Below are 25963 nucleotides of genomic sequence, written 5' to 3' on the forward strand. Positions count from 1 at the left end.
GTGTCTATATGTGTGTGTACTGTGTATGTATGTGAGTGTGTGCATGGTATGTATATATACGTGTGTGTTTGTATGTGTGTGGTGTGTATTTGTGTGTGTAGCATGTATGGTGTGTCATATGTGTGGGTGTTTGTGGTGTCTGTGTATGTGTGCTGTGTAGTATGCACATGTATGTATATGTACTATGTATACATGTGTGAGATGTGTATTTGTATGTTTTGAGTAGTGAATGTATGCATGTTTGGCATAAGAAAGATAGGGAGTATGTGACTCATTTCTGGGAGAAGGTGTACAGTGTCCAACCTTGCTACCGCTGCTGTGGCCAAAGAAGCTCCATCAATAACCATACTTACTCAGGAAAACCAAACAGACCTGAAACAGAAACAAAAACCCTCTATTAATCAAAGAGTACCTCCAGACACCTCTGGTCTAGGTGTGATGGGGGAGAGTCTTTTGTTTTGTGTTAATTTCATTGGTTAAATAAAGAGACTGCCTCAGCCCTTTAATAGGACAGAAAATTAGGTAGGCGGAGTAAACAGAACAGAATGCTGGGAGAAAGAAGCTGAGTTAAGGAGTCGCCACGATTCTCCCACTCCAGACAGACGCAGGTTAAGATCTTCCCTGGTAAGCCACCTCGTGGGCTACACAGATTATTAGAAATGGGTTAGATCAATATGTAAGAGCTAGCCAATAAGAGGCTGGAACTAATGGGCCAAGCAGTGTTTAAAAGAATACAGTTTCCGTGTAATTATTTCGGGTTGTTGAAATAAGAGCGGCAGGGCTGCGTCCCCGGCACCCGGCCGCCCACATAGCTAGCTTATGCCCTGAAATAATTACACGGAAACTGTATCTTATTAAACACTGCCTGGCCCGGCTAGTTCCAGTTTCTTATTGGCTAGGTCTTACATATTGTTCTAACCCATTTCTAATATTCTGTGTAGCCCACGAGCTGGCTTACCAGGGAGGATTTTAACCTGCGTCTGTCTGGAGCGGGAGAATCATGGCAACTCCTCACTCAGCTTCTTTCTCCCAGAATTCTCTTCTGTTTTCTCCGCCTACCTAAGGGTTGGCCTATCAAATGGGCCTAGGCAGTTTCTTTATTAATAAGAAATCACTCCCACATCATCGGGTAAAGCTAGCCGGGTGGCGGGACGCAGCCTGCTGCTCCATACAACATAGGTGTTTAGGCAAATTCCTGAAAAGACAATGGGAAGATCCCCAGTGGAACTCTCTAGAATGATTCCTATCTACATTCTCCTAAGTAGCCATCTTTGAATCATGGGCTCTCCACTGTCTAGTCACACAACACTGCTGACACAGGACAAGAAACCCTGTAGGCACTTGGCGTGCATGGTCCAAGGGAGAGCTCAGCTGGTCTGAGGTTTCCTAGAGAGATGGATCCACAGCAACCCTGAATACTTGATGGGAAGTGTTTCTACACTTGACTTATGGGCATCGAAGGGGTATTGCCTATTGCCTCTTTGAGCATGCAAATAGTTTATGTGCAAAGGAGACTTACACTGCTTTATTCATGAGTTTTTGAACTGATGTTTTGTCTTAAAGACATACAGAATTCCATTCCCTAATAAATCTCCTCATATTAAGATGTTTCTTCAAAATATTTGTATTAACTCAAGTCCAGCTGTATAGATGCACCATATTTGCTGTGAGGCTCCTGCCTGAATACTGTGATTCTCGGCCACTCACCATGTGAACAGATGATGCTGTGTTATTTTCATGGTAAGTGCTAACATGAGCCGAGGGTGCTTCTAGGTTAATGAATCAGCTGTGAGTGACTCATTTAGTGGTGATGATATGAGCTATACCTGCTACCCAATCTTCTCCTATCACAGCAGTGTTCAACAGATGGCACAATCACAGAGGCTGAAGATAAATCACCATCTACCTCTGGTACTGGGGTTTGATCTCAGGGCCTAATACATACCAGGCAAGTCCTCTAGTACAGAGATATTCTTGCCATTTTCTGTCTATCTATCTATCTATCTATCTATCTATCTATCTATCTATCTACCTATCTATCTATCTAACTATCTATCATCTATCCGTCTGTCTGTCTCTCTGTCTATCTGTCTGTCTGTCTATCATCTATCTCTCTCATCTATCATTTTAATCAATTCATTTCCATGTGTGTGCAGGTGTGTTTTTGAGGACTGAAGTTCTGTGTCAAGTGTCTTTCTTGATTGCTTTACAGTTTATTTATTGGGATCAAGTCACTTGCTGGACCCATAGCTTGAAAATTCTGTCTGGATTAGCTAGCCATTCTGCCTTGGCAACCCTCTGGCTCTTTCTCTTGACTGTTAGAAATATGGGTGGCTTCTGCTTTTCATCTGGGTTCTGAGGATCTGAATTCAAGTCTTCATGCTTGCACAGCAAGCATTTTATCCACTGAGCCTCTCCCCAGACATATTCATTTTTTTATTCTCATTTTGAGTCAGAGTTTTCCTAAGTTACTCAAGCTGGCCTTGAACCTATGCTGTAACCTAGGCTGTCCTGGAATTTACGATCTTCCTGCCTCAGCCTGTTGAGTAGCTCTGACAGCAGTTCTGTGTCATCAGACTTCACTATTTTTAGATGTTTTGAAACAGGCTCTCACATGTCTTGCAGATTGAGATAGAATTCATGATCAAGTCTAGGGGTGCAGGTGTGTGCTACTACACCTGGCTGGTGAAGCTGTCTGTAGAGCACATCATTACTGTTCTAGGCAATGTGTCCAGATCAGCATTCAGCCACCTAATAGTCCATTTGGTGCATAGCAGTGTGTTGTTGGTGATGGTCAGGATGTGTGTGACAGTGTATAGAACAATAACATATGTGCAGGCATTGGTGGCAATGGATACTAAAGTCTCATCCAAATACTTTCTGCTACAGTCCTTTTTGCTTGAGCTTAGCAGATTTGACATCTTGACATTGGCCACAGTGCACTCAGAGCTGCAAAGGCTTGCCACAGTGATGAAATTTCTGGGCTCCATCACAATGACTTTCATGCAGGGCAAGTCTATATCATAGTAGGACGGTCAGAAAAAGGCTCTTCCATTCAGTTTGGTGAGAAACAATCTGTGGTGGTCATGGGCCCCAGATTGCTCTTACCCAGGGCTTTGTGTATGCTTCATAAGGGCTCTACCACAGAGTTCTAACTCCAGCCCTGTGAATATGCATCTAAGAATTAAAAAAAATTGTTTTCTGCTCTCCAATCTGTTGGTGAATAAGTCTTCATAATTTCTTCCCATAATTTTTATTTCTGTGGTATCAGGTACAGAATATTTTTTTTTTTTTGGTCCTCTGGCTTTCTTTAGTCTTGTTAAAGTTTGTCAACTTTATTTATATATTTTTGAAAAAGCAAGTCTTATTTTTATTGTACTTTCTATTGTGTTTATATTTTTTTCCTCATTTTCTGTTTTAGGACCCTTTGTTTTGATTGCTATTTGTGTCTTTTGTAATTTAGGATTTTTTTTCTGTTTTTCTTAGATGTTTGAACTTTATAGAGGTTAAGTCCTTTCTGTAACAGGCTCCCAGACCTGAACAAACTGATTTCATGTGGGAAATGCCTTTCAGGTCATAAAACTCAGCATGTACATAGTATCACCTGCCAAAATGAAAACAAAGACCTAACTTATCAAAGTCCACAGTTCTGGGAACGTTTCTAAATGTACTAACTTTGTTTTTTGGCTTCTGTAGCTCTGTGTCTGGCTAACTGTTCTTATTAATTGAAGTATATCAACCCAGGACATTGTTTTTATGCTTAAAACTCACCCCGAGAAAGACTTGAGACTACACTAGGATCCTGAACACCCATTGTGGTTTCCAGCCAGCTAATAAAGTCTTTCCATTGGCTTAAAGCTGTGTCCATGGAGTCTTCTCTGGTGGATACCTCATAGCACTTTATTGCTTTTAAAATTTAAATGTTTGTCATGAAGCTCTCTTCTTTGTATGTTTTTCCTGAATCAAGATGTCATCTAAGTTCGTCTTCTGATCTATCATGTTCAAAAGTGGGTTATTAAATGTCTAAGCATTTGCAAACTTTGCCATTTTCTTTCTGCTTTGTGATTGCACAGAAATCATTCTTCTCAGATTTGTTAAGACTTGTTTCATGATTTAACATGTCACCTGTCTCTTTGGGTTGTGATTTGTATAAAATGTGTCTTTCCAGTCCTCACTTTTCGAACTTGGTATGTACATAAATCTAAACATTTTTTTATTTTATTTTTTGTAGCCATCATGTGCTGAAACATTTTTCCTTTTCATATAGAATTTAATCTACTGATATTTGACTAAGTTATTAAGAAAATTTCACATCAGATAAACATGGATAAGTAAATTTTTCATAAATAAAATTTGGAAATAATATGTATTTAAAAAATTTAGGACTCTAAAGGGGCTGCTGACCTGACATAAACATTTGCTCCTTGCTGCCTCCCACGGGCACTGATTTCCATGGCCCTGCATTTCCCATCAAGCTATGATCTTCTAGTGAACTTTAGAATTTAAAGTATAGATGGTTATGGTGTTGCTTGCCCTGAGCATCAGACAATTTGTATTTTTTACAAAATAATTTTATCAAAATAAAAACTAGAAACAATGAAGGATTCAAAAGTAGAAACCAAACACCAGGAAAAAAAATCCTCTTCTCTGTATGTTCTGTGTTCAAAGAACAATGACCAAAAGTTGTTAGTCAATTTGAGAAATTCACAAACAAATCAAGAAGATACCATCTTACACCTGTCAGAATGGCTAAAATAAAAAAAAAAAACCACCAATGATAGCCTTTGCTGGAGAGGTTGTGGAGAAAGGGGTACACTCATCCATTGCTGGTGGGAATGCAAACTTGTGCAACCGCTTTGGAAAGCAGTGTGGCGGTTTCTCAGGAAATTTGGGATCAACCTACCCATGGACTCAGCAATACCACTCTTGGGAATATACCCAAGAGATGCCCTATCATATGACAAAAGAATATGCTCAACTATGTTCATAGCAGCATTGTTTGTAATAGCCAGAACCTGGAAACAACCTAGATGCCCTTCAGTGGAAGAATGGATGAAGAAAGTATGGAATATATACATATTAGAGTACTACTCAGCAGTAAAAAACAAGGACTTCTTGAATTTTGCATGCAAATGGACGGAAATAGAAAGCACTATCCTGAGTGAGGTAAACCAGACCCAAAAAGATGAACATGGGATGTACTCACTCATATTTGGTTTCTTGCCATAAATAAAGGACATTGAGCCTATAATTTGTGATCCTAGAGAAGCTAAATAAGAAGGTGAACCCAAAGAAAAACATATAGACATCCTCCTGAATATTAACCTTCATCAGGCGATGAAAGGAGACAGAGACAGAGTCCCACATTGGAGCACAAGACTGAAATCTCAAGGTCCAAATCAGGAGCAGAAGGAGAGAGAGCACGAACAATGAACTCAGGACAGCGAGGGGTGCACCCACACACTGAGACAATGGGGATGTCCTATCGGGAACTCACCAAGGCCAGCTGGCCTGGGTCTGAAAAAGCCTGGGATAAAACCGGACTCGCTGAACATAGTGGACAATGAGGACTACTGAGAACTCAAGAACAATGGCAATGGATTTTTAATCCTACTGCATGTACTGGCTTTGTGGGAGCCTAGGCAGTTTGGATGCTCACTTTACTAGACCTGGATGGAGGTGGGTGGTCCTTGGACTTCCCACAGGGCAGGGAACTCTGATTGCTCTTTGGGCTGATGAGGGAGGGGCACTTGATTGGGGGAGGGGGAGGGAAATGGGAGGCGGTGGCGGGGAGGAGCCAGAAATCTTTAATAAATAAATAAATAACACACACACACAAAATATAACAGAAATTTAAACAAAGTGTAACAAAATAAAGATAAATAACGGTATATGACATAATATAGAGGGTTAACTCACAAATTTTGCTAAAAGTAAAAGGACAAGGCAAATTGATGTAGGAATGTTCTGTATGGGTGTTGCTTTTATTGGTTGATGAATAAAGTAAGTAAAATCTCATCTCTAAATCTCCCCAAACAAATACAATCTACACTTCAATTTATTTACTTAAATCTTTAGTGTGATAATGGCACCTGTTTGCAAGATTTTCAAGAGTTAGGTTAATAATTGAATAACTCTAAAGACACAATTCTTTGTTCATACAAACCAGATTCAAGAATTAATCACAAAATATCATTATTCTCAATGGTAGTCATAAGAACTGAATCAAGGCCATAACTTTCAGCAATTCAAAATAATTTCAGGTGAAAGCATAATACTTGGAAGAAAGGTCTGTAATTAAAGAATTATAGTGAAGGTCATACCCTCATGGGGAAAATGGAATTAAGGCATGAGACACATTCATTATCGGATAATGGAAAAGAGTGTGCCAATTGTTGACTGGAGCAAGCTTCAGGCTAAATGTCACTGCTAAAAAGCTCAAGGTCACTGCTAAGGCCAAGATCTAAGGTGGAAATAGCAAAGGATGAAGGACGAAGTTGAGGCTGTGGAAAATCCTAGCAGAGTATGTCAGCTCAGAGTGTGCTGGCTAAAGTCTTCATTTTTGTTGGAATTTTTTAATGTGTAAGAAGTTATTATAAAAATTTAAACAATATAGGGCTGGAGAGATGGCTCAGCGGTTAAGAGCACTGATTGCTCTTCCAGAGGTCCTGAGTTCAATTCCCAGCAACCACATGGTGGCTCACAACCATCTATGAGAATCTGGTGTCCTCTTCTGGCCTGCAGGCATGCATGCAGACAGAACACTGTATACATAATAAATAAATAATTAAAAAATTAAACAATATAGAAGGATAAAAAAGTCCAAATGATAGCTGGGTGGTGATGGTGCACACCTTAAATCCTAGCACTCAGGAGACAGAGGCAGGTGGATCTCTGTGAGTTTGAAGTCAGCCTGGTCTACAAGAGCTACTTCCAGAACAGCTAGGACTGTTACAAAGAGAAACTGGGTCTCAACAAACAAACAAACAAACAAACAAACAAACAAACAAATAGTTCAAATGACCTCTACAATATTACTTACAAAAAAACAATACATAGTAATTTGTCTATAATTTCACACATTTCCTGACAACAGTGTCTGATATGGGTAATATATATATATGTATATATGTACATATATATAATATTTATCCGTGAAATAAGTATATCCATAACAAGATAATGAAAGATGCTAGATGGACAGACATATAGAGAAATAGGTTCATGGGTAGACAGGTGAAAAGATTTTTTTTTCATGCAAAAGTGAGATAATTTTTATTTTTAGTTAATAATTACTTAATTTGGATACCCTTCTGTATTGTGATGTTCTAAATTATTTTTGATGGCTTAATTGTGTTCTGTTGTAGTGATGGTTCAGCTACTAAAAGCAGAACCTTTTGTGGTGAAAGGGTAGCTTTGGGTCTATTCCCAAAGGGATGTAAAGAATGAGCAATAAGTTCCCACGCTCTTGTTGTCAGCCAAAACAATTCCCTGAGGGAGCATGGCCCATGCCCCAAGAATTTAATAGAGTTCAATGTCAATTTGAACAAATCTCAAAGCAACTGCTTCTTACTTGAAGTTCATAGCTAAGCACAAATTCTGACTTAAATGTGCTTTCTAGAAGAGCCTCTGCTGACACCTGTCTTCAGCATCATTCCCTCACCTCTTGTTGCATACTTAATGGAGCTACAGATTTGCCTCCTCTCCTTTTTCTTTCCTTCTCCTCCCCTCCACTCTCCCCCCTGCTCCCCTCCTCCCCTCCCTCCCCCTCCTTTCTGTTTCTGTCTTGTCTCTTTCACTCTGGTTTTGTTTTCTGAGGCAGGTTCTTATGAGGTAGCCCAGGCTACTCTTGAACTTCCAATCAATCTGTCTTCATACCTTAACATTGAGATTGTAGGCCCAAGTCTCTGTTACTGCTCTGTCCCTTTATGTTTTTTTTATTATTATTATTTTTGCATTTTCCAGCCACTGTGACACAGAAGAAGGATGGGCTTGCCTATTATGACTCTGTAAGATGTATCTCAGAATGAAACCATCTGCCCATGTCCTTCTTTCTTCAAAGGAGGTTACTTGAGTTCTATTCAGAAACTATGGAAATCATAATTCCAGAATTCTGTAATCAAAGTTAATCATTGGCTAATGAGGGACTATTAAACTTTCTTCATAACAACTTACGAATCTGCCTCTTGCATATCTAATTCAGAAATATTAGTGTAGTGACTAGTCTATCAAATAAAAAGCCATGGCTACAAATCTTATTCTCTCAACATCTAGTCATTGAAGCATCTGATATGAGGTTTTACATAACTCTTGACAATCAGCCAACTGCAGAATGATGATTACAGATGTGAGAATTGAACTGATGAAAATGACTGGTATCAACAGAGTCAAAGTTGGGACACTGGTAAATCAAAGAAATGCATGCATTTTGCTACATTTTTAACCCACCATCATTTAAACCAATTTTTTTTAATCAACAAGATGTTTTACTGGACAGGGATGGTAAGAAATTAGTTTTGGCATCACAAAGAGATGAATCAGAGTTTAAGAGTGCTTGCTGGTTTTCCAGAGGACATGAGTTTAGTTCCCAGCACCCATAATAGGGAATTCAACCACTAGAACTGAGGAGTTGTTAATTCCCTGAAGCATCTTACCAGTCCCAAGAAAAAAATTTTGAAAAGTAAATGCAAACTAATTCCTTTATATATAAGATTAAATTTCACATAAACATAATAAATACATTAAATATTTTAAAAGTTAAATATATAATGATTAAGTGAGTTAGTACCTGTATACAATAAACAGAACAAACCTTGGTTCCCATTAAGTATATTATAATATATTTGTCCATCTATCCACTTATCTGCCTATTTATCTTTATCTATCTATCTATCTATCTATCTATCTATCTATCTATCTATCTATCTTCTATTATCTAGTTATCGCTTATCTATCATCTATCTACACATTCATCTCTATGACTATCTTTTACTGATCAGTCTATTTTTTGTTCTATTTATTATTTTTGAGTGCTTATATAGAGAATAAAAACAAAAGAGAGAAGCATAGATTTAATAATTAAGTTGGAAGTGAAATGAAAAAAAAATAAATGTGAAGTACCTTGAAAAAGAAACAAGATTAAAATAGTATATTTAAGGGAATATTTTAAGCATATGGTGGGAAGGCCATGATATCTTTTTTAGAAAGAGCCAATAAGAGAGCATTTGAGAGAAAAGAAGAACATAATGGTGAGATAAACAATAAAGATACCTAGTAGCTATGTCTATATATGAAACTTCCCCATAGTTCCTTTTAATGGAGAATTCAAATTAATTATTTGAAGTATCAATAATTACAGTAAATTTACTCATACTCTTCTGAGATATTTAAAAACATCAAGGCAATTTAAAAATGAACTAAAATTGTTTAAGATAATTTCAAGAATTCTATAGAATTACTTTTATATTACCAACAAAATGTTCTTTTGTTAGTTGAGAATCACACTTTCTAGAAGGAGTCAAACAAAAGTGCTCTTTGTTCGATATCACTAAGAATGAGAGGTGTACCTCTCAATCTTCTCTTTCCAAGATGAATATCTTTAGTTCACTGAGTGACCCTAACAGGATATTTTCCCACCCAGTCATTCATATTGGGTTTGCTCTTATTGGCAACTACTCTTGAAGATATCCAAGTTTATAGAAGATATCTTATCATAGGTTTTCTTGACTTGTGCTTCCTTTTTTTTTTTGATTGAATTTTTGTTTTTCTTTTAAAGTCTGCTTTCATTTTGATTCTCTTGGCTCATTTTATAGGAAACTATCTCGAAGTCAATGACACTGTGAAAAGTCAGATTAGTGTTAGAGCCTGTAATAAAACAGAGAAGCATAGTTCCAGGTAGAATGTTAAACATGGAAGACAATTGGTAACACTTAGAATTAATAAATGAGGAGAATGAGCCATTGTTTCAAAGAACCTGAAGAAATTATTAGTTTTCTTTGAAGAACACAACCTACCTGTTCTTTAGTCTAATCCAACTAGTCTGGCTGAGGCTCAAGTAACAAATTAGATATGGATAGGAAGTTCCAAACTCATGGTCTTCAAGGATACATTGTTTTGCTGGGTCTTATAAAGGCTGTGCTGAAGTTCCTTGCAACATCAAAAGAAAGAGACACCATGGCTGCCTCCAGGATGCTTCTGGTTCTGCTCTCTATGGCCCTGCTGGCCCTGACTTCAGCTCAGAGGGCCAGTGAAGGTAAGAGGAAAGATGGGGCTGAAATTCATGGAAAAGAGTAGAATTTGGCTGCTTCTTATAAGAAATTAGTTAATATTCAGAAAGCAGACCATTAAAAGTATAGACAACATTAGTTTCTGTATCATTTTTTTTCACTGATGGCAAAGAGATGTGTCTAAAAACCTGGGTGTATATTCTAAGACCACATCTTTACAGTGTAATGTTTACTATTTGAACATGCAGCAATTTTAAACACTCGCTGTCTGTGTGAATAGGGTGAAAATTTTATAATTCACCTAGATATTCTTTTTCTTTGCAATAAATACCTGAGCATTTATAAATATTGATAATTCTTATTAAACCTTCATGTTTGATGAAAGTTTGATTAATAGGTTCTTCTGCTGTTTTTCAAATACAAATGTTTCCCAGGAAAAGCATTACAGTTCAGTGAAGTGCAGATCTCCAATTAGAACATTTCTTTTCCAAAATCTAAGCAACTTCTGAGTGAAAATACATCTTGAAAGGCTAGCAAAATTTGGGTACCTCAAGATACTGTCAAAGCAATCTGTTGGTGAATAAAAATGAGTTTTTTTATTTATGTCATGAAATAAAGTACTGCTTTTCTTTAATTCATTGGTTAAAAACAAGAGGCAAAATTGGAATATTCAAACAAACAAAGTTCTGGGTTCTGGTTGGTGGTCTTTATTAAGATTGTGTAAAATACACAACTTATGATATGATGGAGGAGCTATGAAAATACTCATCAAGAATAAACAGTAATGGCTTTGGAGAATTGGACAGACTTGTGTTTGATTAAAAGAGTTTTGGATAGTTTCCTGAAAATAAGCAATCCTTTGAAAAGCTTGTCTTCTGGGAAAAAGTTTTGTGGGTAATAAAGTCTTGCTAACATAGTCAGTGAGTCACATGGTCATGGATGTTTGAATTCACAAGTTGTACCAGTTTAGGAAATCAGATCGTCAAGCATGTGCTACATTGAAAAGGAAATAATTCAATTGGTTGGTTATTTTCCTCTTTACTTCTTGTTTAGTACATCATGGGGACTAGGGTTCTACTTCCAGAAATGATGGCTCATTGTATTGAAACCACATATACATGTGTTTTGTGTATAATGTCAACCTTAATTTCTCCAGCAGTCTCTTAGGGTTTCTTTTTCATATCTATATTTTCTTGTTTTATACAAGTACAGAGTTGAAATCAATTAAATCAAATCTTAAATTTACTATATTTTTTGTTTAAAATCCTAGATGATGCAAATTCTCTTCAAGAGCAAGGTAAGTCTTTATTTAAGGCTATGCTCCATTTTCATTCAGAATGTGTCATACTTTAACTTTTGCTTACATTTCTGTCACTTACAAGTTCTAAAAGTTGGTATAAGATGTCTCAAAAAAAGATGTCTCAAAAGAGAGTGGAACCCCTAATGTTTTAGTAGTCCTCAGTCAAAGTGTTAAACATGAGCCAGCCTTTCACATCATGTCTCTTGTGTCAGTGAGATAGTGTCTGTATATCAGCAGGACACATCCACACCAATCATTTTCAAACATTTTTCTCTAACTAGTCCTGCAGACAATGGTTGACAATGGAGTAACAATCCCTCTTTTGTTTATAAGAGTTTTAATGCCATCGACATATGTCTTAGTTAGGGTTTCTATTGCTGTGATAAAATACCTTGACCAAAAGCCATGCAGAGAAGAAAAGGTTTTTTTCACTTCTGTTTCCATGTAACAGTCCATCACAGAAGTGAAGATAAAGTAGGAACTCAAACAGGGCAAGAATCTAGGAGCATGAGGCAATGTGGAGGTCAAGGAGGAGAATGGCTTACTGGCTTGTTCCTTAAAGTTTGCTCAGCCTGCTTTCTATACACCACATGTCCAGGGTTCTACTACTTAGTACTCCAATGGGATACCTTGCCCATCAATCACTAATTAAGAACATGCTCTGCAGGCCAGCTTGTCTATAGTAATATCTTATGTAGGCATTTTCTCAGTTGAGTTCATTTCTCTCAGATGATTCAAGCTTGTGTCAAGTTGACATAACGTCAGATAGAACAACATATAATTAATTTGAATATTAACTATATTAGGTTATTAACTTAATAGGGCTATTCAATCAGTAAATAGCCCATCAAGGAAATGACAGAATCAAATAAAATGAATTGATGAAAAAGTTTGTTGTTTAAATAAATTCTTAGAACTGGACCTGAAGGTACAGGTCTGTATTCCTTCCTGAGGAGACAGAAGAGGATGGTTCATAGGTCCTGGGCTGCAGAGAGAGTTCAAGTCTAGGTCAGACAATCTAAAGTGAAAAGTAAAGGAGACTTGGGTCAATGGTAGAGCACTTGCCTACCATTCTAGATTCTAGGTTCAATCCCTTGACAGAAAATAAGCAAACAAAACCCTTGAAAGCCATATAGTCATTTGTTATAAGGATGCCTCCTGACATTTTAATAATCTTTCCACACAGTTTGTAATTCCATTTTAAACTTCTTCTTTGTGTTTGCGTGTGTGTGTGTGTGCTGTTCTTTCTTCACAGAATCCCCTGAAGGGGAAGACTCCCCTGACCCAGGTGAGATATTTCAGCTTCAATTGAATTATTGGGAATTATTCTGAATTACATCTAGCAACTTTTGGATTAATAGTCTGGTATAAAATTTGTCTAACTTTTTAGATTAAAAAATTATGCCCAAGCTTTAAATCTTTCCTCCCCCTATTATTCTACTATTTAGTTTTTAGTTCCACATTATAAAAGTTTCAAAAAATTGAAAAAAGGAACAACAACAATAATAACATCAACAAAATGAGAAAGACAAGGAAAAAGAAAGAAAAGCAATGTTTACTTTGTATCTAGCTTTATGATGTTCAATGTGGGGTCATTGTCTTCCTCTGCCTTTCCCCCTTGCCTTGGCTGCCCTTGTGATGGCACACATATTTAGCATTTCCTAAAAGAAACATTTTGCTTACTTATATTATCTCCTCCAATATTAATTCAATGAAAATTATCACATTTACAACCATCATGGCATGCCCTCTTTGTCATCACCAAGGGTGTAAGAGCTAAATGGGGCATAGTTAATATCTTTGTGGTACCTAGATTCTAATACATGAGGAAGCTTGGTCATAACCAGGACCACTGTCAGGAAAATGGGCATAGAAAATTGTAGATCTCACAGCATTAGAGGAAAAGAAAGACTTCATACAGGAGATGGTACAACTCACAGCTATATCTATACTTAAATTAGAGCCTTAGAAGATTAATCTTAGAAGGTTAAAAAGGGATATAGTTGAAGTAATATGAAGAGTTGAAAATGTGATTTAGCGTCAGGGTGTGAAAGGTATTATGAATGGCAAATTGATTTTCTACCCGTCTTTTAAGCAACAGACATGTGTAACAACAGATTTATATTATGATTTCTCTCAGGCACTGAGAAATATGATGGAATATGGGTGGTTTCATATGGAACAAACCAAGTTCAACTTAGATGAATAGATGACGCTATATAATAATAACAGCTGTATAAAAAGAGAAGAGAGTAAATTGGGACAGAAAAGCAAAATATTCCTTTATTAAGTAATTATACACATTTAGGCAAGATCACTCTGATCCTTTTATTGCTAGGAATGGGACCTAGTCATTACCTAATAATATCTACGCTCGTAAAACAATGTCTCACTAAATCAAATCATTGATAGATTCCATGATTTTCTTCGTAAGTTCATGGTGATTCTTTCTCTATTTTTAATCTTTTCTGAATGTGTGTTCTCTCTCCCCAAAAAGTTGGTTATCTTCGTGCTGGGCTAAAGGAAATAAAGAACCACGTTCAAGAACAACTAAGTCAGCATAGCAAGAAGGCTAAGGATCTCATCCAAAGGAGTGGGAAACTCACCCAAGGAAAAGGCCAAGGCGTTAATCTAGGCTCTGGCGGTGAAGGTTTGAGAGGTCAGAATCGTCAGAGTCAAAATCAACAAGGAAGAGGTGGCCAACGAGGACGTGGTCGTGGGGGCCAGAGAGGCGAGAATGGCCAGAATGCAAAAGGTGGCCAGAAAATACAACGTGGAAAAGATGGCAAGAGAAATCAAAGGGGTCAGTATGACAGCATTCCTAGTGACCAGTGAAAAGGAGAGCCAGCTAAAGATAGCCTCCAACTATTTCCTAGGGACGAATTAAACTCTGCCATTTAGTGAATTGCTCTTGAAATTCCTCATGCTTTTCTCATTTATCTGAGTTGTTTTTCTAACACTCTTTCCCCACATGTTCTTGCCGTGATTCTACCTGCCTCACATCTATATATAAAAAGGCCCTCTTCCTTCCGACAGAAGAAATTTTTCTTCTGTGCTGTCACAGTCTCTCTCTCATTAAATTAATTTAATGTGTTCCCAAGTTCTCGCTCTCTTATCATCTCCCTTCTCTTTCTTCTTCCTTCTTTTCCTTCTCTCCTAATCACTCCCTTGTCCTGTTCTCTCTCTTAATGTGTTTGTTTGTTCATTTGCTTGTTTTGAGACAGAGTTTCACTTTGTAGCCCAGGCTGGTCTGGAATTTACTATGCAGTACAAATTAAAATCACATTCCGTGGTCTCCCTGCCTTAGCCTCCAGAGTGCTAGGGACATAGAAATAGGGCAAGACATCCAGCAATATAATGTATTTTAATGAGACAACTGGATAGTGAAGGTATCAGGCATACATGTTTATGACTCTTTGACTCCTAAAGTCCTTCTCTTTGTTTCAGAGAATAACGGAGAACTTTCAGAAGAGTAAAAACCACTTGGCCCTTCCTTTCCTCCAGCTCAAAGCATCAATAAAATCACCAGCATGTATATCATGGCTCCTGTTTTCCTTCTAGGACTATGGCTTTTCATAGAGAATACTGATCTCTTGCTTTTGAGTTTTACAGGCACTTAGATATTAGTAATTGATTGATGGCTCAACATGTTTTTGAAAGCAATGGTAATATTTTTGTAAACAGTGAGCAAATTATCAATAATCAGCCTTTTCTTAGTTTAAGAAGATACTTACATTGTGAGCTTCTCTGACAATATTTCAATGCCCAAGTGTCATTTTGCCACATTTATCTTGGGTTTAAGAGAGTTCCCAGGACTACGAGAAGCAAGGGCAAAAGCCCACAACAGAGTCTTCCTTACAGCTTTCAGAAAGAATGAACCCATTTACATCTTGCAATTTTAGCATTCAGAACTGTAACAGAAAACATACAGCACATTTGTGTGGTTGGAAATCCTCTTCTCCCCGCCAGTTTGGGAATCTTGGTTACTGTCGCTTAGAAAAAGTTATATAAGGAAATTCACTTACCAGATATTTTTCATGAATAAACATAGAAGAAACATAGCATGTGTATTCCATTCTGGCTCCTAAGCTTCTGGGAGAAGAGAGACAGGGAGGGAGAGTGAGTGAGATAGAGGGGTTGGGAAATTGGGGGAGGAAGGGAAGGAGGGATGGAGAGAGAAAGAGAGAACTGACTATAGGCAAGCTTCTGGCAACTAGTGGACTCAGTACAGACATTGTAGCAACTGTATTCCACCTAGATATTTGCTTTCCAGATTACGTTAACATGTGGAAGGCAGAAAGCTCAAAAATCAGAAAATAAAAACGAACACTACAATGGCCCCCACTAGGGTTCTAAGGTTCTTGCTTTTAGCATTAGCGTTAATGGAGAGGTTAGGACAATCGGTAAATCTGATCAGAGCAGCCTGCATATCTCACTGTTCTCCCCCGCCCCCCCCATCCTACCAACTATTAAAGTAATCTGTTAACTCTGTAGGTAGCCTTGGAAAAATTGCACGAGGCAAAATGTATACAACACATTAACTGTAGTTGAGTTTACAAACGTTTGAAACCGACTTAGGAGAGGATGAAAAGACAAACGTCTGCATATGTTGCAAGAAGACTGGGATCATTACAATGATATTTCCCAATTTTCCATGACAACATTTGCTTAAAGCCTAGAAAAAAAGAAGGAAGTAGAGTAAAAATAAGACACAATATACTACAACTCAGACATGCAACATAATGGATACTAATTTCCTATGTTTACCTATGAATTACCCCCTAGTTGGACCATGCATTCCCCATAGTGAAGGTCATAACCCAACAATGCCTTATGTTACACAGGGTGAAAGAATAAGCAGAACATTAACAGATAAACCAGACACATCACTTTTTTCTTTGTTTTACAATAAGATCCCAGCTACTGTCCTTGCTTGTTTAAAGTTGACCAGTCTTCTAGTTCTTTCTTCTGCTAAAAGTTCTAGTTTCCATTTCTTTTCTCATTCATATTGGGGTATCTTCTAGTCCCCCAGAGAAATGTGAAGTTTCTCACATTGAAACAAATTTCTTGATCAGGAGATACTATTTGTCTGTAGGCACAACTTTACAGTGTCAACGAGTGCATATGTTAGTTTGAAATGCTGAGAAAGCGATGTCTGACCACACTACTCCTTCAACATTCTTCTCATTATCAGTACAATGAACAGCAAACTCCACTTCAATCTGCTGCTCACAGTATCGTTCCTAGTCTGGAACTGACTTCCATTTCTGGTCCATATCTGTCCATCCCCACTGAAATACCAGGATGTGTGTGTAGAATTAGCTGTACATTCTCTTCTGATTTCCCGTCCTCCTCCACAGTCCAAATCCCATGACAGCGCTCTGTGAGCATGTACCCCAATACCCAGTTAACACCCCTCATCTTTTGAGCTTTTATAGCTCATTCTTTTTGAGACAGTGTCTTATACATCCCAGGTAAACCTGACCCTAATATGGCCTAGCATGACCTAGAACTCCTGAGCTTCTTGCCTTTGTCTTTCAAGTGCTGGTGTTACAGGCGAGCCCTACCACACATAGCTAAAACACCGTTCTTTCTCTGTCTTACATTTATTGTGATTGTGCCCATGTACCATCTTCTATTGTGTTCTGAGTTTCTAAAGAGCAACAACAATGCTTTTCATCCCCCAAACAGGTCTCTGCCAGAGGGATTATTTCAAAATCGCTGAAACTCAGGGTTTGGAGAGATGTCTCAGAGGTTAAAAGTCCCTACTGTTTTGCAGAAAACCCAAGTTTGGTTTCCAATAACCATATCAGATGGCTCACAACCACCTGTAACTATAGATGCAGTGAACCAAAAAATCTTCTTCTGTCCCGTGTGGGCAACTGCACTCATATGTTTATACACAGACACACATGTATATACATAAATAAAAATAAAAAAATAAATCTTAAAAACTACAACGAAGAGTATGTTGATATTAATATATTTGGTTATAGAAGTTTAATTTTTTTATCATTCTAACTTTTTGATTACCTTCCTGATCTGAGGTAGAGTTATCCCATACCCAAAGAAATGACTAGCCTGGAATGAAATTCACAGTAGGTTATATCTATCTGTTTTGTCTTATGACATGAAAATGTGGACGATTACAAAGTAGGGAGAGAGAGACCACAGCCATAACCCTGTCTGCCTGGAGCATAGTAAGCAGCAAGAAAGATTTACTCATTAGAAAAATTATGTTGAGCAACGCATAAGTCAGGGGGAAGATTGAGGGAGAATCTGAGGGAACAAACAGTTATTTGAAGGTCTGAGATGATCTTGAAAGTAAAAAAAAAAAAAAGTATAATGAGTGAGAAAACACTAAAGCTATTTTATAGCCTAGAACTACATGGTAAAGCTACAGACCATCAGAACTTGGGTACAGTTTTCAAATCTACAGCATAGCAATTTTTTAAATTGATTTTTATTGAGCTCTACGTTTTTCTCTGCTCTTCTCCCTATCTCTCCCCCCCCTTCTACCCTCTCCCAAGGTCCCTATGCTCCCAATTTACTCAGGAGATTTTGTCATTTTCTACTTCCCATGTAGATTAGATCTATGTATGTCTCTCTTACAGTCTTCATTGTTGTCTAGGATCTCTGGGATTGTGATTTGTGGGCTGATTTTCTTTGCTTTATGTTTTAAATCCACCCATGAGTGAGTACATGTAATAATTGTCTATCTGGGTCTGGGTTACCTCACTCAAAATGATGTTTTCTAGCTCCATCCATTTTCTGCTGCGTAGTACTCCATGTGTAAATTTTCCTTATCCATTCTTTGGTCAAGGGACATTTAGGTTGCCTCTAGGTTCTGGATATAACAAACAATGCTGCTATAGATAGAGTTGAGCGCATGTCCTTGTGGCATGATTGAGCATCTTTTGAATAAATACCCAAAAGTGGTATTACTGGGTCTTGAGGAAGGTTGTTTCCTAATTTTCTGAGAAATTGCCACACTGACATCTAAAGGGACTATACCAGCTTGCATTCCCACCAGCAGTTAAGGAGTGTTCCTTTACCCCACAACTTCTCCAGCATAAGTTGTCATCAGTGCTTTTGATCTTGGCCATTCTTACAGGTGTAAGATGGAATCTCAGAGTTGTTTTGATTTGCATTTCTCAGATGACTAAGGATGTTATTTTTCTGATATTATTTCTCCAGACTATTTTATAATAATTATATTTGAAATTTTGTTCTGTGTTAGCTGTCTTCTGTTCCACATGAGCAATTATGAATGAATTAAAATGAGCAATTAAAAACATACAGCACAAAGATAATTTATTAGTTTGGCTTCCATGATATTGTCTGGTTAGTCCAACAACTGCTGTCTGAACATTGGAAAGACTGAGAACTTGGTAGCTGCCCAGTCTGTGACTGTAGACTCTTTAACAGGCACAATATGACATAGTGAGTCTGAAAGATTCTTGAAGAGTTCCTTGTTTTGAGTCCAGTTTGAAAAGCCCAAGAAGTTGGCTTGTTATGTCACCGAAGGATGATAGCAGCAACAGTAGTTGTACTTTTGAGCAGACAGCAAAGGTTGGTAGCAATGCTCTTTCCTCAGACATCTTTCTATTTGCACTGCCAGTGGAAGGTACAGTCTATTCTGGGGAAGGTTCTAATCCTCTGCCTTAGTCAATGTTCCTTTCCTGTGAAGAGATACCTTGATCATGGCAACTCTTATAAGGGAAAGCATTTAACTGGGACTTGTTCACAGGTTCAGAAGTTTAGCCCATTATCAGCATGACAAGAAGCATGTATGCAGGCAGACATGATGCTGGAGAAGAAGCTGAGAGTTCTACATCTGGATCTGCAGAAAGTAGGAAGAAGAGAGCCTCTGGGCCTGGCTTGGGCTTTTTTTTTTTAAAAAATTTATTTGTGTATTTTATGTGTATGAGTGCTCTATCTGCATACCAGAAGAGGGCATTTGATCCCATCATAGGTGGCTATGAGCCAACATGTGGGTGCTAGGAATTGAACTCAGGACCTCTGGAAGAGTATCTACTGCTCTTAACTGTTAATCCTTCTCTCTGTCTCCTAGACTTGGGCTTTTAAACCTCAAAACTCATTCTAGTTGTACAGTTCCTCCAACAAGGGCATTCCCACTAATTCTTTAATGCCACTCCCTAAGAATTTAAATGCATGAGTCTTTGGTGTCCTTCTTATTCAAACCACCACACCTTCTCAGTTAATTATTCTAGGATTCTAACCTTCTAACATCTGCACTCTACTCCAGGAATCTCTTTTACATAATTTCATAACCAAACATAGTTGCAACCACAATTAATCATCACAAAATCAATCCCTTATCAACTTGATATCTAATTCAATGGTATGTTTAATTTCCAAGTGAAGAAAAAAACAAAGTCATCGTTCTGCCTAACATGACATAACTGTCCAATTTATAGCCAACAACATAATCTTTCTTCCCCAAAATAAAGGACTAAGTCCCTTGAAAAGTGCTTAATCCCTCAAAAAGTAAATTTGACAATATATTTTTATAACACTTAAATACTAATATTATCTCAATCACTGTTATATTGCATGGTAAAAAATGAGAGGAAAATTCTTCTTAATGTATGTATATACATACATTTACAAATGTATTCATGAAAAAATGTAAACAGATTTTTTTCTGTCCAATCATTCAGCTCCCAAGTCATGACATGGAGACTTATTACTAATTATTAATTATGAAAGCTTGGGCAAAAGCTTAGGCTTATACCTAACTAAATCTTATAATTTAAATTAACCCATACCTTTTAATCTATATTTTGTCTTGTGGCTTTATTATCTCATCTTCATAATGCCCATCCTCCTTGCCTTGTGTTTGACTTGTGACTGCCTTTTATTAGCATTCTCTCTTCCCTGAAAATCTTTCCTAGTTATTGACCATTTAGGTTTTTATTAAACCAGTCACAGTGACATAGCATCACATAGTGTAAAGGAATATTACACAACAACAAAATATGACAGAAATATAAAAATTATAATCCTTATTTCTATAACTAGTTACATGGCCTTATCTGCTACTTATGACTACCTTCTTTTACTACATATTTTGTATTTCTTCCATCTACAAATTTTTTCCACACTCCTTTTGCAAACCAATTCCAAAGACTTAAGAACCACATGGCCTGGTTTATCATAGCAGCAACTCCACTTCTGATACTGCAGTCTGTGTGAGTTAGAGTTTTCCAGTCAGATGGTAGAAAGCACATACGGTAAAAATATGGTTTGGTATATCGGACAGACTGAGTAGTCTGATGATGACACCTACAGGCACACTGCGGGACCAATGAAGCCTGCTGGCACACTGTGAGACAGAGGGCACAGTAGCTTCTCAGTCTATGAGGAGTTTCCGTCTGGCATTGAAGGGATGCAGGATGCATGAGAATGTTCTCTTCTTCAATCTCACTTAGTAAGGACAGAAGAAATCTAGATTCCAGTGTCAGCAAAGGATTACAGTAGACATGGCAGCAGTGGGGTTAACTCACTAGCAAACTCACAGTCTCTTGCTGCCACCAGAAAAAAATTGCTCACTCTAGGGAAGAGTCTTTCATTCTCTATTAATTCTAAGAAATACCCACCTAGTCCTGTCAGAGGCATGCCAGTCTGTCAATGCTAAGCCTTATCACTTTGATAACCAGCTCTGATTTTACTTTCTTGATGTAGATCTATCCTAATTTAGTACAAAATGATTCCTCACCTTTAGTTACTCTCAGTTGTATAATTATAGTTTTGTAACTATGTCTATTGGCTTATTATGTGTCTTCAATGGTATGTTCTGTGACTGTATCTCACACGAGACCATGGACTTTATCATACCTCATATGCATTTCTAGCACCTAAAGCACTGTTAAATACCTAGACATTCAAGGTATGAATGGCTACCTACTGAGCATGCAAGGGACAGAACCAGAAAGGAATTCAGCTCTGCTTTCTGTGGTCCATTCACTGATCCCTTATAGAGAAAGCTTGGAAATTGTCATCATTGCTGCAGTAAAAGAAGGTATCCAAATATGCCATTCCACTTTTTTGTTTATCACCACATGATTTGCAACAATCAACACACTCAGGAAGTAAGTCCACCTTCTTGAGAGAGGGCAACTTTAACCTAGTGAGAGGGAACTCAGGCTGCCAGACTTGTTAACCCAGCTCCTTACTTGTCAGGTCATTTTCCTATCCTGTTGCTTTAATTTTTTTTTTAGTTCTTTAAAATTGTGCTATAATTACATCATTTTCCTCTTCTGTTTCCCCCTCTAATCTCTCCTTTGCACCTCCACCTTGATCTCACTCATCCTTTGAAATCAGGTTTGGCTATATAGCCCAAAGTGGCTGTGAACTCCCCTTCTGTCTCCTCTCTCAGCCTAGCAGGTGCTGGAGGCACAGGCATGCCTCACCACACGAAGGTCTCTGTAGCTCAAGTCCCTCATCTCAGGCCACATTTCTTCTGCTTCTTTTTGTTTCCTTTCATTTTCACCATTTTCCCTTTCTCTCAAAATTGTTTCCTTTACTTTCTTTCTTTTCCCTTCATTAGTTATGTTTATCTTTTTTTATTATCCTTTTAGTAGGCACACAAAATGATGGGTTTCTGTATAACATTGCTACCTGTGTGAATCATGGTATTTTGCTCATATTATTACTATTTGCCATTGCCCTCTCTTGCCAGACCCCTCTTCCTGTTGGTCCTTTTTATTCTTTAAGCAGTCAAATTCCTGCTTTCATCTCTCTCTCTCTCTCTCTCTCTCTCTCTCTCTCTCTATCTCTCTCTCTCTCTCTCTCACACACACACACACACACACACTACACTTCCCCCCCACTCACACTTTTAAATCTAGGTTTCATATATGAGGGGGCATGCAATATTTGCCTTTATTTTTAATCACCATTATGCTCTCCTATATCTATCTCCTATTTCTTTAGACTTATTCCTGCTCCTTAAAACTCAATTTTCTATTTTTATACTATATCAGTATCCACCCATCTATTCATTTAAGTATATATTCTCCATTTCAGAGAAAACACGCTGTTTTTTTTTTTTCAAGGTCTGGCTTATTTCAGTTATCACAATGATTTCCAACTCTACTTATGTTCTTGCTAATGAGATAGCTCCATTCTTCACGCCTCAATAAAACTCCATTTTGTGTATGTACAATTTCTTTATTAATTCATTTGTTGTTGAATATACAGTTAGCTATTGTGAACAATGTTGCAGTAAACATGGCAATACAAGTATCTATGTAGTATGCTGACATAGTTTTTAGGTATGTACCCAGGTTTGGTATAACTTATTCTATTTTCAACATTGAAAGCCATATCCTGTTATGATATCTTTATAATCTCTGCCTGGTACATTCTAGGTGTCCAGAAGCAAAGTTATAGGTGTTCTTTGTGGAAAAATTTGCTTCAATATGCAGCCAATAGGAATTACTTTTCAGAAAGTTTCTATGTCCTGCTTCTAGAATAGTTTTCATCCACTGATTTATAATCCTAAATAATTTTTGAATTTAACATAACATTTAATTACAATTTATGTCTTAATGGTGTATATACTCCATTAATTTCCCATATATTATATATTTCCAAGGCATTTTCTAAGAATTGTCACCTGAGCCAGATGTGGTGGTGCGAACTTTTAATCCTAGCACCCGGAGGCAGAGGCACAACTGTGAATTCAAGCCATTTTAGTCCTTATAGTATGATCCAGGCTAGTCAGAATCCCATGGTGATGATGAGACCCTGTCTCCAAAACAAAAGTCATCACTTGGTACTTGGTTCTTCTCCAGTAATGAACATAGCTCGATAATCTGACAGCAAAATGCTCAGTAGGAACATAAGAATGAACTCACTCTTTTCGTAAGTATGCAAACAATGGCAAGATGCTGTTACAGTCATTTTGAATATGTCAGGCAGCTTTGCATTTGGAGAAGTGAATTAGAGCTGACTATGAAAACATCCTTTCCTCTTGTGGCTATTTGTTGTAATTTATTTGGATATGTTTTTTTTTTTTTTAACGTCAACTCTGTAAAGAGAAACAGAGATAGATACCTGCAATGCTGTACTTGAAATTTCCCAAAGTTCAATCTTAAATCTGTTAAAAGAATGTCACTGCATAAAACAATATTCAAGTCAGAATGAAAGATAAGGATCTTGTCTTCCTGTATATCAGAAAGTAGAAGTTTTTATTCAGATCTGTCCATGCTGTTAACAGTTTCTTCCCGTTAGCATAGCCTTTACTTTACAAAGCACCCTCACAGAGGCCTGTTTTAGTTTATTGTTGCTCAGGATTAGAATAAACGAATGGCTTGAGGGATAGATCAGAGCTATCATCTCACCCCAAATTACAGCTAATTCAGACTCTGGCATAAAGTAGCTGGAGGTGGCTATGAGAAATGCCAGACAGTAGGCAACAAACAAGACAAGGAAGGAGATTACTGCTTTTATGGCTCTTATGTGAGCTGTTGTGCTGGGATCTTTGTTCCCTGTTGCATTGAGCTGCATATGCCTGGTGTGTCTCCTTAGGGAGAGGATCAAGAGGAGAAATGAGAGCAGCGACACAGAAAAGGGAAACAGCATGACCAGGTTAAGATATACCTTGACGGAAGCATGTCCAGCTTTATTTACTTTGCATCTCAAAGTAGAGTTTGTTATCCATTTTGTCTTGACACAAGATCTGAAGTCATCATTCAAATTCTCAGTGGCTGGAAGGCTAAAACACAGGGACAGGACAAAGCTCAACAGTAGAGTCCTGAGAATTAGTTTGTCAATTCTCCACTTTATCCAGAGGAAAAGAGGGTGGAAGAAGTTTGCTATCTTGAAGAAATAGAAAATGCTGAGGCAGGTGGCAAACCAGACACTTAAATGGTTGCTGAGCGTCCAAAAGAAGTCAATGATCCTCATTTCTTTACCTATGTTGTAGGTGTCTGGATACTTTACCAATATGAAACAATCTAATAGGATGATACATTGTAGACAAATTCTGGACATGGCCAGACTCATGAGGATTGAATCAATAGAGGCAATCTTCTTACTCTTGATCCAGCCTGTGAAGTTTACCAATGCAATGAATGCATTTCCTAAGATCCCTACCAAGGTCTCACCAACAGCTACAAACATTAAGGTAGTATCCATTTTATGTGATATTTTAAGTAGAGAAATATCCAGTTAGGTTCTGGCTGACTTGATGTAGTTTTGTCTCTGCACTTGGTGGTTTAAAGTTCGCTGGCTTTGTCTTTTCCTTGTTAAGTTGTAGCCTGTCTTGTGAGGAAGACTGGAACAATAAATAAAGACTGGAGGTAGTTAACTTAAACCTCAATTAGTCTGATAAACAGTGTGTTTGCCGATCCTTAGCCTGGGTGTTGTGTGTCTGTTTATCTTCTCAGGAGGTCATTCTTTTCTACACACAGTTAATCTAGGCTGAGCTACTGTTTGCTAGGATGCAAATTGACCCAATTCCTTTCCATGGTCCGATGCTGTTTATTTGAGGCTAAGTTTAATAAATTTGGCATTCAGTAATACTAATAACCCCAACAAAATTGAATAAATAAAAATACAGTACACTCAGTTAACTTTCAACTTCAGATAAACAATGAACATTTTTAAAGAGAATATTTCAGAACTTAGAATGTAGCAAAAGATCAAAACTTTTAGGAAGCACTGAAGCTAAATGGATTTGGGTGTCCTGTGTTATATTAAGTAACCCAATCCTCAAGAATTTTTTAGCAATTGGTAGCAGCTGAAATTTATGGAGGACTCCCATCTTTAATAATAATTACGCTGTTTATTATTAAAGAATTTAAAATTTGCCTGCACATTGAGAAATGGACAATTTAAGTACATTTAACAAACTAACCCTCTCCATAATTTAGCCCTCCATTTTTTAAAATTTGTTATTTGTGTTAAAAGAATACTAGCTGAATGACGCAATGCTTCTCTTTCCTCTTCTTTCTTAATCTATTTTTTTGAAAAAAAAAAAAAGAAACATGGTACATCATTAAGTTTTAAACTTCTATTTTAAAAAAAAAATACCCTGTAATGAAAAAAAAGATAAGCGACAGGATGATCCAAAAAATTCTTATGAACATATATATCATAAAAGGCTTACTTCTGGAATATTAAGTAATTCTGAAAATGCAATAAATGGGAAATATCTTTATTAATTAGATGAAAGATTTAAGCATTTCACTGGTTACTTTTCTTTGTCACAGAGAGATACGAACATCACATAAGCACATGAAAAGTTATTTGCAACCATTATTCGACATTGGGAAAACAAATCAGCAGTGTACTGGAATATCATGGCACGTCTACCAGACTGACTTCAATGAATGCAAACAAGAACAAAACTCCAGCAAAGCCAAGGGCTGACAAACAGCCAAACCACGAGGCTTTGACCTGAGCC

General features: G+C 37.4%; 2 protein-coding genes across 2 annotated transcripts; one reads left to right on the forward strand and one right to left on the reverse strand.

The window, feature by feature from the left end:
- Window positions 1-10173: 10173 nt before the first annotated feature.
- LOC126495025 (heterogeneous nuclear ribonucleoprotein 87F-like) lies at window positions 10174-15692 on the forward strand (the record flags this gene model as incomplete). The annotated part of the gene is made up of 4 exons (XM_050132632.1): window positions 10174-10252; window positions 11497-11523; window positions 14024-14333; window positions 15659-15692. Coding segments are annotated over exons 1-4 (450 nt in total), but the record flags the coding sequence as incomplete, so codon positions are not given.
- An 8074-nt stretch (window positions 15693-23766) lies between these two features.
- LOC126495026 (taste receptor type 2 member 7-like) lies at window positions 23767-24699 on the reverse strand (the record flags this gene model as incomplete). The annotated part of the gene is made up of 1 exon (XM_050132633.1): window positions 23767-24699. A coding segment is annotated over one exon (933 nt), but the record flags the coding sequence as incomplete, so codon positions are not given.
- Between the last annotated feature and the right edge of the window lie 1264 nt (window positions 24700-25963).

This window comes from Alexandromys fortis, unplaced genomic scaffold, assembly GCF_014885135.2.
Source record: "Alexandromys fortis isolate MF-2015 unplaced genomic scaffold, M_Fortis_MF-2015_v1.1 scaffold_388, whole genome shotgun sequence".
Lineage (NCBI taxonomy): Eukaryota > Metazoa > Chordata > Mammalia > Rodentia > Cricetidae > Alexandromys > Alexandromys fortis.